The sequence below is a fragment of the Folsomia candida genome, unplaced genomic scaffold (assembly GCF_002217175.1).
Source record: "Folsomia candida strain VU population unplaced genomic scaffold, ASM221717v1 Fcan01_Sc001, whole genome shotgun sequence".
Taxonomy (NCBI): Eukaryota; Metazoa; Arthropoda; class Collembola; order Entomobryomorpha; family Isotomidae; genus Folsomia; species Folsomia candida.
This window is the reverse complement of record NW_019091193.1, coordinates 25,449,245-25,465,829: the sequence shown is the minus strand read 5'-3', so window position 1 is coordinate 25,465,829 and position 16,585 is coordinate 25,449,245. Positions and strand designations below refer to the sequence as shown.

Here is a 16,585-nt window from a genome sequence, read left to right as displayed (position 1 = left end):
AATACATACGATAAAATATTTAAAGAAACATGACCCACATATTTTGTCGGTGCGGGGCTCATGGATTATTTATGCCTTTTTTGCGGTAGTTGTATTACAATCGAATAACCCTTCGTTCAAAGTCCCCTATTTTGAGTCGACAAGCTTGTTTGTAGCTTTGTTTGAGGTTTGGTTTGGTCGGTGCCTCTGTTAATTTGGTATTGAGAATTTGTAAGCAGTGCTGAATTGACAGTCATAATTACGCCCATTAATCATTCACAAGCGCTTCTTGAATTTTTGCAGCCTGGGGAATTGGTCGCTGCGCCGAAATAGATTGACTTATCTAAAAATCCATTAAGACTCCTTTTCTACTGTCCCATCGTATGTTTGCTCTGTTGATTGAAAATGGAAATGCCGCTCCCTCCTTCCCATTTCACCTTCAGCCTGCAAATCACAAAGGGACTTGGCTCTCTTCAAATTGGGCGAATTTGGGACAAGTTGTCAGTCCCACTATCTAATTCTGCTGGCTAAAGTTGATTCAAAAGTCACCATTTTCTAGTGAACTTTCTCAAAATATGAATCCAGAAGTAAGCACGAACTACACACTCTGATCACACGCATTCGACGGTTTTCTATTCAACAGTTGACTGGCTTTGGTTTATTATTTATGTTATATCTCCAATTGAACAAATAGACGCGTGTAATTTATTTTCACAATATCAGCGAAAGGAGGCTTGAAATGGGACAAAAATAAACTTTTTCAGGCAGCCATGCCCTGGATAATATCCATTACATTGCTCTACACTCGTCTTTTAACCACCGTAAGAGTGAGGGCACATGAAAAATGGGTTGTTTGTCTATCGGGGATTTCATTCCTCTGATGATTTTTTACTTGCGACTTTCCATCTCGCTTTCTCCGCGACTTGAGCCATCTGCTGCTGCTCCAGTTCCTCCAACTATTTGTCTTTCTTCTCCTTCTTCTCGGAGAAAGGGGAGGCATTGTCGTTAGCCATTTAGTCTCTAACTCAATCACATGCTGTCTTCAATCCCCATCAGCATCCATACATATACGCAAGCATTATACCAACATACCTACAAATATATACATATATGCCTTAATCCTCTAATAATGGTGGTTTCCAAGTAAGAAGTAGTCAATTTAAAGGCTAAGTAACCTCGTACTCGAGGTAACTAGTTATTTCTTTAACTTCTCGTGTGTCAATCTTTGTATGCTACTTGATTGCCCGGTTGTTGGGAATATATTCCACCTGAATCAAAGGACTACCTGAATCCAACCATCGAGTTGTGCAGATTACGAGTGCTTCAGGGTTTGTGGTGGAAATAATAATATCTTTATTCCCCACTCCACCATGTCAATGCAGAAAGAAAAGTCAAGCCCCACGGATTAACCTGTCAACGATCAACTTGGGCTGCACCAAATCTTATATATGTTCTGAGGGTAATTTACTTTCAGGAGAAAGCAGTGGAATAAAAAAGAGGAAAAGTCGGATGGGAATTAACCCTGAAGGATTGGCGCTTGTTTAAACCGCAATTCATTACTCATTCTTTCACCTGAATAATCTGCCTTCATTTATCTCTGTCTCCGGGTAAAAATGCTGCCTGCGATATTAAAGCAGGTCAGATCGGATTGAGAAAGGTGAGCGATGATGATGTTCACATTACATTTAGTACGTTGCTAGCAAGGGATGTCGTACATGTGCACAGTGTAAACACACCGTACCATCAAATATTAATTTGTAACCCACCATGTGGATACAACAAAGGTTACCTCCAGATCTCAGTGGTTACATCAGTGCATAAATATGAGGCTGGTATTTACAAATCTGTATCTGCAACGGGATAGATTCAAGAAGCTGAAGAAATGCATAAAATTTACATTAAACCGTTTTCTCAGAATCGAGCAGTGTAGTTAAATAAATTGCTTGAGTTCCATATTTTCCAATCAAGAAACCCCGGAAGTCTTATTCCTTTCGAGGAAATCATCATCTTTTCAGGATTGTAGGATTCCCTACAGGCTAAGTAATTTCAAAATTGAAGATGAATATTTCCCGAGGGAGAAGAAGACCAAATTTTCCTGAGCGACGAGCGTGATAATAAATTCCACTTAAATTGGAAGCCTTAACTCCCGTTAAATATCGGATGGAGAGACATCCGATATTTAACCGTGTGCAGCTACATAAATATATTAACTTATCTCACGAAAACGCCTTCTCTCCCAACTTCCTGTGACCTGCTGGCTGGTTGAAGAATGAACTCTTAGGTGTTGGCTTCTAAATATGCACGTGGCCAACTACCTAGTACACAGCACGGCGTAGGATGAACAGCAGTGCGGTTGGGTTTATGTAATACGAACCGTATGAAGAGAGAAAGGAGAGAGGGTTATGTGTGAAAGATACGTGAAAGATAGCTGCCTACTTTACGGCGACCTGGTCGTCCGTGGCAATAAATTGGTGGTAAAGGGCCAGTGGACTGCTCATTCCTAAAGGAAATTTATGACTAACGCCACTCTTTTATTTTGACCTTTTCAGGCTGTGGGCTCCTTGTCAGGACCTGTTCCGTACTGGCAGATGCAGGAAGTTTACGTGTGTGTCCGTCTGGACTCTAAATCTCGATACGTTATCCGAATCGTCCTTCCGGATGGGTCGCTGCTGCTCCAGGTTCGTTCAATACTTTCTCTCCCAATGTCCTCCCAAATCGCACTATATAAACCAACGAATGAGCTGTGGATTTGGAACTTTGGAGTTATGTCGAGTCTTGTACCCCAAGGGCATCATTTTTGTGTGTATTCAACATAACAGATGCCCATTCCGTGGGCTGTTTGGTGTGCTACACGTTCCAATTTTTATTCTGGATACCCGCCGATGCTGCTGGCAGAGGTGGGTTTGAAAATAATTTCCTATCATTTAACTGTTTACCCAGAAAAGATCAAAGGTTCCTCGTCTCAATAAATTTAAACTGCCGCCGGAACAAGTCGTTGGTACTTCGCTTCTGGACATTGTTGTCTGCAGCCTAGTGCGGACCTTGTGATTCACGAGCCCCACGTATTAGCTTCTCTCTGATCATCAGCCCACTACTTTCATTATAAGCTGTTGTGGGTTTGTGTGGTTGACCGCTCATGGTTCGTGAGGGAGGAAATTGGAAGACCAGAATTGAATACATACATAAACCCACAAACCTCTTTGAATTGCAATTGCCCTCGACGGGTTATTGGACAATTTCACAATGTAAGGCCGCCGTATCACAAGTGAACATACGCAATTTAGTAGAATTCCTCCGGACAGATTTACTTTCCCTCATATCGAATTCCTCCCTCTTCTCGCTGCTGCTCGAGTGTGGCGTGGCAAAAAGCAGTTAACGGCCCTTTCGGCGTTTTTATTTGCTTCGTTTGATAAAATGAAATAAAATGTTTACAACGGGCATTTTGAAGCGTTTATTACCCCGCAACAATTTATGGTTCCTCTTTTTAGGAGGGAGGTCTGCTGATCACTCTTAGTTTAGGTCCAAGTTTTTACCCACTATGCTCGCTTTTAGTGCATTGTGGTCAGTTGCTTAAATGCGCTTTTTATTAGACCCGAAATTGAGACTGGTTGGAGAAAATTAATTTAATTCGGACGGAACCTACAAGCAAAAGCCCAGTATATTTGTCAAACATGTTGACGACTTCCTCAACTCGTACGTACTTTGACGGTTTTTGGCTTATCCAGAGGAGTTCATCATCCTAAATATATACGTTCGTATGCGTAATGCCATTAGCAGATCAGTCGGTTAGCAGGACGTGAACACATGCTCCTGTCTCTTCAATCTTCTCATGGTTGAACAAATCTCATTGGCCATCCGGGCGTTCAGGATTTTGAATGGAAGACACACAAGGCGAGTAAGGCGAGTAGTGGAACTAGCACTGTTTGCTCTCGTTAGTTTAGTTCAGATCCTCTCTTTTTCTGTGTAAACTCAATTCGTGTAAGTTTGTTTGCTCGGCACACCCACCCGAACACATCCATCCACGAGGACGAGATGGACAGTCGGATGGATGGGTTTGTCACAAGTTCCTTCCTTTCCCTTCTCATTTGATTCCTCTCCATTCCATCCAACATTCACAAATGTACCGGAAGCACAAACATTTCTCATTGCATGGGTACAACTTTATAGCGTTTTTCTCTGTGTGTAACAATTCCTCCAACATCTAAGGTATTTGCTAACAGAGGAAAATTTTTGTTCAAACTTTCCACACGCAACGCACACATTCTTTCAAAGTAAAGAAAAAGAAACGAAAAAGTCATTACTATAAATATGCACTGGTCGCAATTTGGACGAGTTTTTGGGTGTGGAGTTGTGCTCTTGACGTTGTACACATTTCATTTGGGGTGAAAGTGAGAAAGTGATGTAGAACATTATAAATTAATTATTTGTATAATTTCACAATTCAACGAACCGTGGAGCCCGACACTTTTTATCCGTATTATAAACACTTTCTCTACATATTTTCTCAGCTTTCACCATGGACGGCGCCTACCCTTCCTTTTCTCTGCCTGGCTGATAAAGATTCAGACGATGTGAAGCTGATTCGGAGTCATAAATTATACTCCTTCCCTTAAAACTATCATTGTCGAGTCGTCTGATATGATTATTGAGTCATTTGAGAGTGATGAATGTCGTAAAAACCAAAAAAGAGCTTTTGCATGACAGAATGGTTTGTTTTCATAAAAATTTACGACCCGTGAAATCCCCTGGGCTTAGTTTTACATGATTTCTTTTATTCTTAGAATGTCGTTAAAATGTCATTCTCGGAAGCTCGCCTCTGGTTCATGCACTTCTTTTTAATTACCAAACAAAGGAAGACGATTATTCCTGATGAGATGGGCTTTTTGCTCTTCTCCATAATTTTTACTATGTATCCCTGCTTGGAGACCTGGCAAAATGAGGAGGTACGCATGTACGCATGCCAAATAAACGCAACAATTTCGGTGAACTTTTCAAGCTCAATTTTCGAAAATTTGTCGTAGTACAACAAATCTGAAATAGAAAAATTAGGGACAAATGTTGACGAGAGGACAGCATTTTTGTGCTGCTCAAGTGACTCGGTGTTGTGTGAGTGACGCGATTTCTCGCCACAGTTTGGACGATGGCTGTACACATAAATCAGCATCAGTGTTGATGCGTTGGAGGCTTAAAAGCGTGAAAAGGGTTGGGAGAAAGCACCACGCCGCTTTGAACTCCCAACTCGAGCGGACTCCATAGATTGGGACTTTGCACAAAAAATCAAACGGCTGTCTGGAGACCGTCGTGGCAGAAAAAATTATTAAAAAGGAGCAAACTCCCAATTTTCTTTTGGATTCAAATCAAATGCAAACATGGTCCCCATCCAGACTTCTTGTGGAACAGGACAGTCGAATCCCTTTCCTTGACTCGGCTTACTTTCTCCCATTTTTCCCCTTTTTGTACACAATGCCATATTTTACTCCAAAGTATGCTCCTCCAGAAATTGGCTTGTGTGCAAGAGTGATCAAAATTTAGTCCAACTCAACATTACACAAACAACTAATTTTGTATCCTCTCCCCGCTTTGATCAGAATTACACTTTCACTTTCACCAGAGCCAGGCAGGATAAAGGACTTATTTGCTGCTGCCACTCTACTAAAATTTCTGTTGCAAAATCAAAATTACGGGATGTTCAAGAGAGAGGAGACGGCGGAAGCTATTTCATCTCATCAGACTCATTCTTCTTCACAACGAAGGAGCTCCTTGGTGAAGACCTGTGAGATGCATGAGTGGATTCGCAATTCATGGAAAGGTTTACATTCACTCCCTCCGTCTTCACTCCGTCTTCAGTTCAAACCACTGACTGCGGCACAAAGTGTACGGCTGAGGATACAAAAAGTCCAAATAAAATACCTGTCGTTGCAGCTTCCGCTTCTTTCTCGTCGGGGTGGTGGGGGTTTTACCTCTAAATAGATCTTCCTCATCCATGCAGACATTCACAGTGGAAAAGTTCATAAGATTTTGTGCATGATTTATTCCGATGGCAAATGGGCCTGTCTGGAATCTCAAACACGGAGTGAAAGGTGGTGGTGGGACCTGTGTATGAATAACAGGAAGAGCGAGATGATGATGCCATTTGACAACCTCTCACATCCAATCTTCCAAAATGACTCTGATGCATGCCACTCCGAATTTGGAACTAATTGAGGATGTTTTTCCGAATCTTGCAACTCGAGTTCCGTTATTGCTCATTGTCAAGTGTTCTTCAAAAGTGAAGGACACTTTCATTGGACGTCACCTCCTGTCAGCCTTCCTCTTCCAACCCCAGGCTACATGTCATCCGGCTCACTCCTCTCCTCTCCTCGCCTGCCTGCCTTCACCCAATGGATAAAGCGGAGTTTACTCAATATTTGGTGAACAAGTACCAAAACTCTTCGTTACTCGCCTTATCGTATCACTGGCTGAGCAGGAGAACAATGTGTGTCTGCAACTCGACGTATCTATCAATGTGCAATGTATGTAAAGTGATGAGGATAGAAATGGCAGTGGTGGATTGTGGATAACTTGCTGCATGTGAGGAGAATATGAATTTAATGGGACTTCCTCAAGTTGAGAGGAAGGGATCCTCTCGTAGCAAAGATGAAACGGCGGAGAAATGGAGCTTCAGGACCAGATTCGCAAAGGGGAGGAAATCTCGGCCCAATATTGAACTCAGCTGAAATCGAATCGGTGGAAAGAAATCCACACCACAACAACTGCCACGGAGAGGCGAACCGAGTGTACAAAAGGTCAGGTAGAGAAACGGTAGAAATTGCTCCAATGGATCTCTCCCAGCATCCAGCGCCCCTTTACTCAACCGTCCGTGAAGAATTTCCCAACGACTGACAGCAGCCACCCATAGGCCACGCGCTCCCCTTCTCGACTTTCACCGAAATTGAAGTCTTAAATTCCTCTCACTCCAATCCCAATGAATGTTGACCTTCAAGGCATGAAACGGACAGAGACAGATTTTCCCACTGTTATTCCACCTTTTACTGGAAAAAAGTCTCCACCACGGATGTTGTTGTGTAGTGTATCCTTTGCCGCACCAATGTCCAAATGTACACAAAAGACGAAAAAAAACTTTGTGTATACATTCTTGACCTTTGAATATCTTTGGTAGGCAAAGCAGCAGAGATATTTTAAACATATTCCAGGAAGACAAAAAATTTGGGTTTCTGGAGAAGGACTTTCTATTTCTTTCCCTGCGTCCTTTGACGTGCGATTGAATCAACTGCAGTGATACGCGTCTCAGTTTCTTGACTGTGCACTGCGGATGGCGAGGACGGCTTACGTAGGAACGTATCTCTCTGTATTGATCATGGGTGGGAATTCATTTCATCCGAATCTGCCTGAGAATGAGCAAGTACGGATTGTGGGGAATGAAGACGAGAAAGACATCCCCAGTGAAAGAAGAAGAATTGAAGATTCAGGTCCAGGCTGGTCTTTTCAGAGCTAACTCAACCATTCAAACACTCAAGTGCTCCGTCGGATTAAGTTGGTTGAGATTTGAGTATTTGTGATTCATATTGCATTGCATGTGAGGTGGATACAGTTCGCTGGGATCGCATCATTCACTCCGAATGTGCACATATGCCACGTACAACAACAAAGGAAAGTTGTGAATGGAGATTTTCTCTCCCATTGTCCTCTTGTCGTCTTCATGCCATTTCCCTCTCCTCCGCTCCCTCAACCCAGATCCACACACACGCATTTGTTGGAACAGGAGTGAAGAGTCCGTCCTTCCTCCCAAATTCAGCTGCGAACAAGAGAAATAAGTCTATCTTTACCCGGCTAGACTTCCTTGCGGCGTGTAGATTTGTCCAAGCTCTTCCTACACAACCCGTTTTATGTGTAATTTGTAGGGGAGAAAGTATTTATAACTTGACAATATATGCGCATATGGGTATTCGTCGTGTTGTGGGAAAGTCCAGTAGTGCGGATAGTGTGCCTTCATCCTCTGCCACCACAGGAGGTTGTATGGGAAGGAGAGATTCTTTCCGAGATAAATGTGTGCTCGTCGGCCTTGTTGAATCCCAGCCATCCCGTCCGGTGTGTTGTTGGAGGAGGATGAAGAAGAGAGATTCAGATTTGGTGGGAAGCAGCGCTTTCACCGCTTTTCCACCCAGTGAATCCCTTCACCCGGTCTGAATAATTTACTCAACACCGAGACTGGGGAGATATCATTCAAATGCTTTGTCAGACTTTTTCCTCTTTCTCATCTCCTTCTTATCTGTGAGTGAGTGAGAGGATGAGCTCGTGGGCCAAAGTAAAAGCAGAGGTGAATGAATGAGAATCAGAGATGAAATGGGCTCAGAGAATCTACACATGTCTTCACCACCACCGTCACTGCACCTCATTTATCTCCCCACCCTCTCCTTCTGACAGATAACCCGCACATTGTATCCTTCCATTCATTGCATAATCTGCCCTGCACGAGAATTACCCATCGCCGGGCAGTCAGCAGCCTGTTAGGTAATTGGCTCATGTGGTTTCGCTACAATTCACATCCTATAACATTTTATTATTTGCGCATTAGTAATCAGCATCTATTACATTGGTCTATTTCCTTTATTCCCTCTCGCTCCCTCTTCTCGGGCTACTTCCTTATTCATGAAATGGTCATGCTCGCTGCATAAATGGATCTGCCTCGTACACTACCAATATTGATCCAGAGTCACACAAAACATCAATTTTTCCACCCCACCACGCCCCTCTGCTCCTGTAAATTATCTTGTCTTTTGAGTCTGCCACCTTTCCAAACACGAAAAGTAGGCTAGTCAAATAAACACAAAGTCGTTCCATCCAACGCTTTCCGAGCTTTCTTGTGACTTTTAGCACAAGTTCCCAGCTCAGAAACAACGACGACGAAATGTTATGTTTATTTTGTCAGCAGTAAAAAAAAGCTTCAAGTCCGTGTTAATCTGCACATGGTACGGAATCAGTGTTTGGATATCCAATTTCCCATGTTCATGGGTGAAAGCATAATTTCTGTGTATATGTAGATTACACAATTTGCACCGATATGGTTATTACACACATTAAACTAAAATGTCATATTTCTGCTCACTACTACTACTACTTACTGCATGTGTTCCTTTGCTGCCATCAAATTTGCGTGTCACATATTGGAGCAAAAGTGCACATGTAGCTTTCACCATGATGACCATTTTGCATGCAAATAGCACCCAAGATGTTGACGACGGTCATGTTTTCTATTTATCAAGCAAAACATTATTAACATTTTGTAAGTACATTTTTTAGCAATTCAAGCTCGTGGTTCAAATCAAGTGGGTTTGGATTCATGCAATTAAAATTTGCGATCAAAGGTCATTAAGAAAATTGCGATAGGCAGCCTGAACCCACCTGGTTCTAAATTTAGACTTCATTGAGTTCATTATCCCAACTTTTGATTCATTCTTCTCGTATCACATCACAATCACATTAATGAGTGTTTTATAAAATAATCTCTGGTTTCTTGTTCAACAAATGAAACTATTTGTTTACTTGCGTCAGAGTCCGAGAAATGACAAATTGGTGTTTGAAAAGCAAATACGTATGAAATGCCTTTTCCTCACGAATATATATTCCTCAACACATAAATTCCTTGTTATGTTGTAGACGTGACTTTCTTCCCCCGACAACACATCGCAGAATGAATAATTTATACGGTTTCGCTACACGTTAAAGAAAATCAGTTCCTTGATGATTTTACGTCCTGTCTTTAAGAAGGATTCGTTGTACCGGGAAAACAATGGTATGAGCCAGCCAGACAGGAGTTACATGTGTCAGGAAAATTACAAGGCTGCCTTGTTTTCCATTTTAATAAATATATTGGTTTCTTCTCTGCACGCAACGCACCATGATTGCACCCTTGGTTCTAGCCAAAAGAAACGCGTTGTTTTTCGAGCTGAACCTATTTCATCCCGTAATTCGTTTGACTTGATGTTGTAATCGAATCTCGATTTTTGAAATGCATTAGCGTCGTGCCTCAAATGAAAAAGTTTACCCATTTAGCACAGCTCATTGGTAATGAAGAGTGACAGTAATTTAATTAGTTGTTAACTGCATACTCCAAAATAATTAGTGTTAACTCACTAATGAAATTACATCTCAAAATAATTTGCAATGTAAACATGTACACTTGGAGAATAGGAGTTTAGCCCGTTGGCCTTTATTTATGGAGGTGCACAACAAACAAGCAGTGCTCAAATGTCGTAATTACTTTCACTTGGCACTCCGTTAACCCCAGCAGCTAATACCGAGCGTTCTACGTGATAATGAAATATGGGTCTGCGAATATGTAATCTGACCAATAAAGAGAAAGTTTAGCAGATGGCAGAGTGCATGGCGAGAAGTTTGGATGGAAAGTTGGCAACGTCCAGTTGCTCCAAACCCGGCGACGATGTTGGTGCGCTTTTAAAATATTGTCGTGTCATGTTCGCCATCAATACGCACATTATTTAAATGTGCGGCTTGAACCAGGCCTTATCAACATCAGTCAGCATTCTGGGAACATGGTCCTTATTGTTTCGAGATAAAATGTAATGTTCGCACTGTCACAACGCAAGCAATACGTCACCCATAATGTTCCCCAGCATTATGGTGAGCAATGTCCAAAAGCAATATTTAATAATATGGCCGCTCCTGCTACAAATCTTGCTAAGCATCAATATAGAGTCTGCTTACTCCTCAATTTGAGGTTTTATGGACATTGAACAATTTCAATCAAACTTGTCGACCAATTTATTTAACATTTATTCTGCAAGATCCCACTAATAAATCCACTCTGAGCAAAATGGACACGGATATTTATGAAGGTTGACTTTTAGGTTTACAGTAATTTAGGAAATAAGTTGGATTTAATCACTGTTTATAAATCAAATCTCAAGAAAATATAATTAATCAGTACTAATGCAAAGCCAAATGCATACAAGACGAAGACAATCGTCTCAACTTCTACTTGCTTATTTACACAGAAGTTTTAAGCAGTTTCCTTCCAGCTGTATTCGAAAACAAAACCGTGGGGAGAAACATGGCGGGGTTGTGTAAGTCATTAAGCTGTCATAAATTTGGGGAATCTGTGTGGATCGCCTTATTGTATTAGACATGATTACCGCTCATCATCATCGGGCAGGGAAGAAGGTGAGAGAAAGTTTGGCGGAGCGGGGAGGAATGTGCAGGCGGAAATGAATGCAGACAACACACTCCAATCCTCCTCCTCGTCCTAAGCTCACCCAGTTCAACTTCTAATTTATCTCTTGTCTCTTTTCATTATGCGCTGGCTTTATTTCTCATCAAGAATTCCACTCACTTCCAACTATCTGCTACAAACGCTTCGGCTGAGCTTTATCTCCAACCCACCAACGAGAACAATAGATTCGTCGTCGTCGTCCTCGACGCCTTGTGTCAGCATCCATCCGTCGTCCCCACCACGACATTGCATGCAGCCAGCACAGGCCTTGTTAGTACACGCGCATATAAGCAAGACGCTGGTTCGACAGGGAAAAGGTCCTCCTTTGTGCAATTGTGACTTTCATGTTGTCTAAAACAATGCCCTGCCAGCCAGGAGAGAGAGGTTGCGGTCGACATTTCGAGATTCGTCTTTGCTTCCTCTGAAGACGAATCCCAAGAATTTTCAATAGCTTCTTCTCCACCATATTGAAAATAGACAAGAATGATCAAACAAGTTTAAAGTGACGTCGTCGTCGTCCACGTTCTTTCATCTCTGATCTCAACAATAACAAAACAGCAACTAACGGGGAAACTTTCCAAGTCGTTCAGCAGCACCAATAAAGAAATGAGATTGGAGAAGGCCGTTTAATGGGCTGGTGAAGTGGAGCATATTTTCAACGTCTCCTCCGTTGGAAGGGTGTTCTTCAGTAATGCGTTTGCTGCAAAGAGAAAGAAAGAGAGAGAGAGTGAGTGAGAGAGAGCGAAATTTGGGCCAAAAAAGTTTGTTGGATGAGAGGAATAGATTTTTGTCTCGAGGAGAATGGAAGTCTTGGTGTGCTTTGGCTTTAGCTCTTGAGCAGAGTGTTTTCACCACAGCTCCACTTCCCCTAAAATTAATGGACTTCAGTTCTGATCAGAAGAGTTGGGAAGAAATAATGACTCCGTGGGAAGGAGTGTGGATGGTTAATAAATTCATCCTCGTAATTTAATCAGCCGAACCCTGTCTGTGCTTTATGACAATCGTAAAAACCTTTACAGGGCGCACATCAATTCAATATCATAATCCTTTGAACGTGACTTCTTCCCACGGACCTTCCACACTTCTTACATAAGTTTGCACGTATTTAAGTGAGCATGTACGTGCACGACTAGATTATTTGTATGCACGTCAACAAATTCCATAAGCACTTACCACTCGTTATTGGAACATTGTGCTCATGTAGATGTAGCACTGCTTTTCTCTGTGAACTCTGACCAGTCCATTTATTTCAGTCCTGAAACAGTCAACAACTCTGCAACCTCAGTCGATGATGATTTTATTACTTCTGGCGATTCCACCGACTATTTTCGAACTGGAGAAAGTGGAGAAATTTCCCTAAATTAAGTGGTGCATAGATGGTCGAGGGAATGTGGGCAAGTGGGATCATCGGGAGGACGGCATAGAAGCAGTGACAGTGTTAATTGATCTTCCTTCCCATTCATTGAGCCCGGGACCGAGTGTGTGACAGAACATGGCGTTATCAGCCAAGCTGCTGTCACTAACGACGCCATTCTCCGCTCCCTCGGATATCCCAAAGTACGGTGGAGACGTTTCGGAATTTGGCAGCTTTTCCAGAACCTGGAATCAAAGGGCCTGTCTCCCTCGTCACCACCGCCACCAGTAGTGCGTTAATGAGAATGTGTCATTCACCACGTAATTAATAACCCTCCCAACACCTAATTAATTTGATCTCGGCGGTAGATCATTTAAGCCTCGGATCGGAATAAGTCTTCACTGAAATCCTTCTCGGATATTCAGTACAAAATTGCCTCATTTACAACGCGATCCGCTGGGAATTTTCGTACGTTGGAGGAAACATGTAATTAGGATGAGCACAACTTCCTTCCCGAAATTATTGTTGAACCAAACAATAAAGGAAATGAGAGCCATGGAGTCAGTCATACACATCAATCCATCACCATATTTCAAGCCATTGTGCTCAAGATTGACATAAAATCACTTTAGACGTACATACTACGAGTCCCCGTTCTTTTCACTCCGTGGAAGAATAAGTGGTTGCTGGAACGTTTATACACAAAGACATTCAGCGTTCGTGGAGTCGAATTGAGCCGCACAAATAAATTGTGAAGAAAAGAATGAATATTTGTAAGAATGCAGCGACTCAGAATGGAATGAGATTAGCGAAGTGGGGAAAGTGGGAGCACAATGAGTGAAAGTGGCCTCGTGTCGTTCTCAGTTCCTCCTCATCGTGCGATATCACTCGAGTCTCCACCATGCAGCCCAGTTCAGCCCCACCAAAGCCCCACTGACTAGATACACACTGATCTTTTCATTCTCATTTTTATCACCGACCAAACAAAACCCTTTTAAATTACTTGCTCGAAACTTGGCTCAGAAGTTAATTTTTCATTCCCGGACTCGCTGATACAATTTAATCTGTATCTCTGTTGACTTTCATATCTCTCTGCTTATCTAGGATTAAGAAATTCATAGGGGATCCAATTTCGAATCTGGCTGGGCTAACTACTTGGGAACGAAATTAATTAAGTTTCGAACTGTGTACTCAGTAAGCCGCCTAGTATCACAACCTCGATAAGCTTTTACCCAAAGATTAACTCTCAACAAATGGGTTCCTCCTCCATGCTCCCGCCCCGTTGGCAGTTAACACTCCCACGAAATCAGATGTAGACTTCATTAACACTAAATTTTAGCGAGTAGTAAATGTGCCTTGCTTCCCTGGAATTTTCTGCTTAATGGCCCAATAAGACGCCCCGATGGCTTATTCATGGCCTCCATGTGCGTTACATTATTGTTTATAGACATTTATTAACCCTACATTGAGTCATTCGTGGCTACCTATCTAATTGGCCAAAAACCACCAAAAAATCTTCATTGTTCCACCATTTGCAGCATAAAAGTGCAGGAAATTTGCATCCAAATCAACAAAATTTGGATGCCACGCCCAGATACAAATACAAATGTAAGGATTATGGCTTGCATACATTTTTAAAACGAGAGAGAGGAAAACACCATCTAAGAAAGGAGGGCAAGAAATAATAAGGTGAGTTGGTCTGGATGTTGTACGTGATACATTTTTGCCTCCGTTTTCCTAATCAGACGAGAAGAACTGAAGAATAATAACGGTCCCTTAAGTTGTTGTTAAGGAGGGGATGGTGGGGCTGGTTTTCCGCCGTATTTGATACGATCTGAGAAAGTATCCATCCCATTATTTCCAATCTCATTTTCAGCACAATGCACTCCTTCCTTCTTCTCACTCGCATTTTGTCTCGACTACTCCCAAATAAAACTCGTTTACAGATTTCCTCTTTCAGATTGGAAATTGCTTTCTCCATCGCCCTCAAACAACCCAAATCTACCCACCAACGCCTTGTTCTCCTTTATTTACCAAATTAAATAGAAAGTGCATTATATTATTTTTATGGCGCCGTATTGGGATCCCACCAAGAGGTGAATGCGTATATCCATGTCCCACCCACTAACTGGGAGGCACGGAAATAAGAGATGAAATAAAGAGAGAGAGAAAGTGAGGTGGGCATACATATATATTTAATATAGCGCGAGAGAGATATGCACGTCGGTGAATAAATTGCGGATCGTGGAACGGTTGGATATTGATGATTACTGCGTTCTTCTTGTCTCTTTTCCTGAAAAATACTCTTGTTCGCTCGCTGTAGGGACAAGTTTCTGAGATTTCACGACCTATATAAAACGGAGAAAGATGAATAAACAAGGCTATCACTGAAAAGAATTTTCGATTCTAGCACCGAAACAACGTGTGTGTGTGCGAAGAACAAAGTATCGTGTTTCCTCTGATGGTCGATGATAATTGTCTTTATGCGTGGCAGCTTTATGGAGCTATGTACACGATGAACGACAGGTATCTAAGGACCAATGGTAATAAATACAGATTGTTCCCCCAAGCATACAGATTGATGGGTTCAGTATTTTATTGGACATTTATGGATGTCTTGGAGTTACTCGTGTAGTTACAACCTCCAAAAGTGCAGAGGGTTTTATGTAGAGCCGTCGTAAGCGGAAAACCCCTCAAATTCACCACAATTCTCAATGCTTCAAAAATTTATAGCAAATTGAACATACAGAAATATTCACATAACTCGTCCCAAGTTCCAATTCCACTTTAATATTATCCCCGTTTTGCTTAAGATGATATGAAAACTGAACCCCAATTGAGTTTCAATATTTAAAACAGTATTTTGTCATTTTTTTCCAGGGTTCAAATTCTTACGTGAGAGACCAATGGTATTACTCCATCTTGTGGAAGGTAAGAAATTAATAAATATCGTCGTATTATCGTCGTTGTACGTATGTCGTCAGAGCCATATCATTTATCATAAATGTGTCCTTCCATCCATAGTATTGAAAAGTTGTAAACTCAACCTTACACGTTCTTGGTTGGCATATGTAATAATAACTTTTGATCCCTGGTAGGCTGAAAAGTCTTAAAAGTTTAATTTTCTCCTCGACCCCTCCCTTCCTTCGTCTGAATACACTTATCTGCGTCTTTCCATCGGTGATATCAAGGAGAGGAGAGTAAAAGGCTGAAAAGTTTAAATAATTTGAATAAAGGATTCGGTGAAAGTTGTGGCGGGGAGATAATGGGGTGAGAGGTGGGAGAAAGTGAAAAAGTAGTGAGTCGTGATCGAGCTAAGCGGATTTGAACTGGTGAGGAACACAGGTTGGGAATTTTGCATACACAGTGAAACATGTGTAACTCACCAGATTTCCGTATCGTGATGTCTCCTCCGTAATAATGGGCCAGGATTTTAGGCCTCCGCCTCCACGACCTGGCGACACAGACATCATAATGCATGCAGCGCAATGCAGCCCTTCTCGTCACAATTGGATTTAGAGTGAAGGTGAGCGAGTGAGCACAAGTCTCAAATTGGGATTTCGCCGAGAATTGAGACTTTGGGACTTGAGACCCTGTGATCCCCATTTCAATCGAGGGAGCAGCAGCAGCAAGCAGAATTTTGCTTCACCAAGTTACAATGCGCGGATGATGGGATGGGTGTTGGGGAGTCAGAGCTCGAGTCAAGCCATCTAATAGGAATAATAATAATACGAATTCGATGACTCCATACGACTTGTTCACACGGGAATAATCACGTTTCAGGAGCGGAAACGCGACCTGAATTGAAATTGATCGGCATAAATTGTACACAATCTCGGGCTTGGTGAGCAAATCGAAGGCTGAGTTGATAAGACGTCCCCATCAAGTTTGGTAGCACACATGCGAACGTTACATCGTGTCCCATTTGTTGTCTATTTACTTCCAAGTGCTCACCTTTTCAAACATATCCCAGCCCTGAGAATTATTATTGCAATGGAAAACGTACAAATCCCACGTTCCCA

General features: G+C 42.0%; 1 protein-coding gene across 2 annotated transcripts in view; it reads left to right on the top strand.

Annotated features, from left to right (window-relative positions):
- LOC110845342 (C-Maf-inducing protein) overlaps positions 1 to 16,585 on the top strand; it is a 67,771-nt gene that overhangs the window by 21,620 nt on the left and 29,566 nt on the right. For both annotated transcript variants that reach the window (XM_022091746.2, XM_035848556.1), the window contains exons 2-3: positions 2,529 to 2,657; positions 15,444 to 15,494. In XM_022091746.2, the coding sequence (XP_021947438.1) occupies positions 2,529 to 2,657; positions 15,444 to 15,494 (180 nt within the window). The remainder of the gene's footprint in view (positions 1 to 2,528; positions 2,658 to 15,443; positions 15,495 to 16,585) is intronic.